Raw genomic sequence first — 5,265 nt, forward strand, 5'->3', positions numbered from 1 at the left:
GTTAACTCCCTCCAGTCCCCGCTGCGGTCCCCAAACAAGCCACTTGTATCATCCGCTGCATCAACACACCAGGCCCAGCTGGGTCTGCAACGGAGCACGGCGCGGGCAGGGACCCCGAAACAGCTCCAGCGGCAAAGGGTAAGGGGATGAAACACCCTCCTTACGCCCCGTACGTGCCCCGTGGAACAACCGTGGCTCATCCCCAGGCCCACGAAGGCTCTAGCTCGTCGGGGCGGTGCTAGCTCCTGGAGTGGGGTGACCTCCAGCTCATCCAACACAAGCTGGAGCGCGATGCCTTGCCTAGTCACCGCTGCCACGGGGACCCAAAGAGACCCAAGCCCTCACCTCCACCTTGATGGCACAGCGGCCGATGGCTCGAACCGCCTTCCTTACGAAGTCCACGTCCACCTCCGTGGCATACTCCTTCAGCTCTGCCAGCACCTGCCGGAGGGGACGAGACGGTGAGAGCCCAGCAGCAAGAAAAGCCACCAGAAGAGCGGGGCAGTGACCCAGCGGAAGCAGCCTGGGCGGTACAGCTGCTCCCGCCCGCATCCTGCAAAGCTGGGTCTAGGGTTTCTCGGGTGAATCCCCCCCCGCACGCCCCCCTCGGTGCCCGGCCAGCACAGTCAGGCGGACCCTGACCTGAGCAATGTTGGCCTGGGAAGCCAGGCGGATCATGATGTCCAGCTTCTCCAGCTTGACGTAGATGGGGTCGTTGTACTTCACAAAGAACACCTTCATCTCGTGCTTCAGGATCTCAGGCCTGGAGGACAACGAGAGGCAGCGACTAAGGGAGACGCTCGCTCTTTCGCTTTGACCACAATGAGAGACATCAAAAACCTTCCAGCAGCCATGGTTTTCTCCAGAGCTTTCTGGACACCCGATACTGCTGTCAGATCATTTCTCTCGTGGCAGAAGCAAGATCTGAGCGCTGCTCCCACCTCCAGGCTCTGACCCAGGCAGCCACCAGCAGGCAAAGCAGCGCAGAAAGGGAGTTGTCCTGCCCAGAAAGCTGCACGCCGGTCAGGAGACGGATGAGGATTCTTCCGCTTGACCCTGCAGCCAACTAATGCCCTGAGTTCGTGCAAATTCATTACTCCATCAGCCAGTTCCAAGCACGAACCATCACGCCTCGACCGAGGCTGGAGCGGGGATGGTGAAGGCTTGAGGACACTGAGACATAAGCTGGGGAAACCTGGAGCCGGAGAGCTGCAGGACAAGGCTCCTTGGCCACAAACACAAGGTTTCGAGGGCCTGTTCCATGCCAAGGAATCCAAGATACCGCAATTACCCCCCAGGACTCCGTCCCTTGGCTCTCCTTTGCTGGCGCACAGGGGACAGAGCACAACCTTGCCGCAAAGAAAGAGTGGACGCAAGGCAACAGGGAACGTTTGTCTTGCCAAGGTTGGAAGGGACGTCTCGAGGGAAGCAGGGATGCAAACCCAGACCCCAGGGCTAGGCTGGACCTTTCTCATCTCTAAGCTGGGAAAGGGACAGGCCGGGTCCAGCTCCAAGGAGCCAACCTGCCTTCCACATTCCCGCTCCCAGGGACACTAATTGCTTTCCACTTCTCCCAGAAGTTGCTGCTATTTTTAATAGACAACCATGGCGATAACGAGTAGGACGACAATTCATCTGACTGTGGCTGTCACTGCGGAGCGTGGCTCTCCAGCTGGCCAGTTCTGCTCGGGGCACATGTGTGGGGCCTCGGCCACCTCCTGCCCACCAGCAATTTTAGATCAGCAAAGGGACAAAAGGACTCTCAGCACGCACTTACTCAGAAAGGACAACTGCATAGAAGCAAGCTGAGCTCACAAAAATTCCTCAGTAGACGTTTAATGACTAAACCAAAGTCTCAGCTTTTTGCCTTTCCATCCTTTGCTGCCCCAAACAATCAATAACCGAAAAGAAACATCTCCTGGAGATCCCAGCTCAGCTCCCTGCCCACTGCCTCTACCCATTCTCTGTGCCCAGCCCTTGGATTTTAAATACCAGAGAAGAAAAAAACCCACACAAAGCCTCGACACCGCTGCGGTCAGAGGGTTTGAAGAGCTGGGAAGCAGCACCCATAGGGAAGAGGGAAAGCCGGAGCCAGGCTGTCCCTGCTGCCGCGCCGGGGCACCCACCTCTTCTGCACGATGAGGTTGATGTTGCGGAGAGCCACGTACTGCAGCTCGGGCTCCGCGGAGAGCAGAGTGACCAGCGGCGGGGCCAGCTTCTTTAGCAGCGTGCCGTAATAATCCAGGTCCTTCGACAGCATCTCCATGAACTTCATTAGCACCTTCACCGCCGAGAGCACCACCGCCGAGTTGGCGTGGGACAGCCGGGGCGTCACTCGCTCGCAAATGCTGGAGGCGTCGGGGGCGAGGGGCAAGGAGACGGGAAAGAAAGCGATCACTGCCCGTCTCCCTGCTTAGACATTGCTGCCAGTAGCCATGAAGGAGAACAAGGCGCTGGCACAGTTTGCAGCAGGACAGCTGAGCAGCACTTAAGACCTTCCCAAGAGATGCTAAACTGGCTCTTAAATGCCCCGACGGTGGTTTTTTCCCAGCCTTTACAAAACCCTACGGCAGCGACCCCCTTCCTGAGCTCCCCAGTGCCTGTCCTCCCCGGCTGCGCGGTAAGGCCACGTTCTGAAGCAGCTCGAGAAGCCAGCAAGGGGACAGGGCTCACCACAGGACCACGGCAGTCCCCAGGTGGCTGTGCCTGAGGTGCAGCGGCCAGCAGATGCCCAAGGCACCGTGGCCGGCAGATGCTCACTGTCCCACCTCCCGCAGCGGGACACCAAGAGTGAGGAGGATGAAGATATTCGGAGAACAGGCAGTGTCGACATCCGCCTGTCCCCCTCCCCTCTCCAGCCCCGCTCCGGCTGGTCTGTGGTGCCCTGAAGCCATCGCTGCCCCAGCAGCACCCAGAGCCTCCCTCACCTCTGGGCTTCCCGGTCATCCTTGGGCATGTAGTTTGCCAGGCAGTCCAGGATGAAGATCTGGCCCCACTCGGTGCACTCGTTCAAGGCCGTGAGCAGCTTGTTGATGGACTGGGGGTTGAGGTCCAGGAGGTTACTGCTTGGGTGAGACTCCGCTATTTCCGAGAGCGCCGCTACCGCGTTGGCCACTACCTGCCAGAGGGGACAGGGCACGTGTTAGGTGACAGCGAGCGTTAAGTGACACCGAATGCGGTTCAACAGCCTGGGGGAAAGCTGGTGCGAGCGGATGAGCCACATCCTCGCTATCGGCACCTCGCATCCCAGCGACATCTGGGCACCAGCTTCTCCTCCCCACCAGCTGATCCTCAGGAGATGAGCAATCACCGCCAGCACGCTCCCACCACCCACGCCACATCTCCAACGGTTCGCACGTGTTCAGTGGGAGTCAGCCTTGGCCCCATGCCCGGCACGGAGGAAGCCGCTCTCGCTCCCCTTCGCAGGGCAGCTCTGAGGAGCCCCATCGCTTTCTGCGGCAGCTCCAGGGCTCACCGCTACGCCTCTGGCAAGATCTGAAGAGCAGCAAAGGCTGGGAGAAGAGAAACCCTGGGGAAAGGAGGCTTTAAAGTTTCTCATGCCCGGGGAAAGGCAGGGAGACTAATGCTGGCCAAAGCCCAGCTGCTAGGAAACCCTCACCAGAGGCAAAAGCCACCAGCTACATGGTACCAGAGCCAACCTCTGCTCCCACCCTCTGCTCCGAGCTGGCCAGGGCATCCTCCTCCACACTGGGAACAGCCTAGTGACACACTGCCAAGGAATCAGAGAAACCTTCCATCCAGGAGAGAGGGTTACAAGACAAGGGACACAACCTGCAACCCTCAGAAACAGCTGTTTTCCCCAAAGTGGTCTGTTAAGCACCAAAAAGAGAACAAAGAGGAGCACGAGAGGAAGGGAGTCAGCACGTGAAGATGAAGGGAGAGCATTTACTGCCATTCGGATGAAGAGAAGAGAGGAGGGAGAAGGCAAAAAATAATCACCATGGGGTTGGAGTCTGAGATGAGGTCCTTAAGGGTGTCCAGGAAGCCCTGGTCTTCCACCAGCTGGGCATTGATGTCGTGGAGCTTCGCCACGCAGACGGCTGCCGTCTTGCGCACGTAAGGGTCCTCGTCCTTCAGGCACTTCCGCAGGGGCTCACAGAGATACTCCGTTATCTTGTCCACACGGATGCAGCCCATGGTCCGCACAGCCAGAGCCCGGATCAGGGGGTTTGGGTCCTCGCAGTCCTGCGGGGAGGAGAGCGGGAGGTTAGATACCCCGGTATCGCCGGCGTGAGGGGCGGCTTCAGGACCTCCATTCTCATTTGGGTACCTGAAATCTAGAGGGTTTCACACTCAGCAATAAAGAATAAGTCACCCAAGAGAGAGGTTTGATCTCCTGTCCTGCACTCCGGCGCCCACAGAGTTTTAACACCATCAGTCCTCCCTCCAAACACACCTCCAGGAATGTGATGCCTTCATCATTTACACCAAGTAGCTGAAGTCAGCTGCCACCCTGCAGAACGGCCACCTGACCTGGGAAACGCATCTATCGGGTTTATTGCGTGGGGTTTTTCTTCTTCCTAAAAAGCCAAAACTCCCTCTAATACCCAACAGGCCTTTTCACAAAGCGCTTTGGCAATATCTTGGCTCCTAACAAACACACTCTTCAGTTCCCAACTCCAGCTGGAAGATCACAAGGGCCTTCTCAGCTGCAGAGACTTCAGCACGTAAGCTCACATGACGGCAGCTCGATCACGGGAGCTGCCCACAACCGAAGCTGCCACTGACAGAGCAAGCGGCACAGTACTGCTGCCAAGAAAAATGTTTTTCTTCTGCATTACTGGACAAATTTGCTGTTATCTAGAGCTAGGGGAGCCCCTACTCCTGACGAGAGGGGCTTTGGAAACCTGCCCACGTTCCCTTCTTTGGAGCAGGGTACATCGCAGCGTAGCGTGGTGGCCTCGCAGGAACGCGGGGAGCACGTGGTGGGCCGAACCGAGGCGCGCGGCTCTCGGGCACTTCCTCTCACCTTCACGAAGGTGTTGACTGCCATGATGGCCATGTCCGGCTGGCTCTTGGCGTAGTTCATCAGGTAGAGGTAGACCAGCTTCTTCAGCTCCAGGTTGTCCGTCTGCATGCAGTTCACCACGTCGGGGAAGAGCGCGCTGAAACGTAAAGCACCTCCGTGAAGGCGGGACACGGCCACGCTGCCGAGCCGGGGGACGGAGACGCCGTTGCCTACGTGGCCATCCCCTTCCCACAGCTCAACCCACTCCTGAAGCCACAAGACCCCAGGCTCTCCCA

At 58.3% G+C, this 5,265-nt stretch overlaps 1 protein-coding gene across 1 annotated transcript in view; it reads right to left on the reverse strand.

Moving 5' to 3' along the window:
- LOC104626249 (AP-1 complex subunit beta-1) overlaps positions 1–5,265 on the reverse strand; it is a 14,450-nt gene that overhangs the window by 5,416 nt on the left and 3,769 nt on the right. The window contains exons 3-8 of the mRNA XM_010294122.1: positions 4,991–5,126; positions 3,961–4,206; positions 2,928–3,118; positions 2,127–2,348; positions 643–763; positions 346–441 (exon numbers count right to left, since the gene is read on the reverse strand). Of these exons, the coding sequence (XP_010292424.1) occupies positions 346–441; positions 643–763; positions 2,127–2,348; positions 2,928–3,118; positions 3,961–4,206; positions 4,991–5,126 (1,012 nt within the window). The remainder of the gene's footprint in view (positions 1–345; positions 442–642; positions 764–2,126; positions 2,349–2,927; positions 3,119–3,960; positions 4,207–4,990; positions 5,127–5,265) is intronic.

Source organism: Phaethon lepturus, unplaced genomic scaffold, assembly GCF_000687285.1.
Source record: "Phaethon lepturus isolate BGI_N335 unplaced genomic scaffold, ASM68728v1 scaffold34219, whole genome shotgun sequence".
Taxonomy (NCBI): Eukaryota; Metazoa; Chordata; class Aves; order Phaethontiformes; family Phaethontidae; genus Phaethon; species Phaethon lepturus.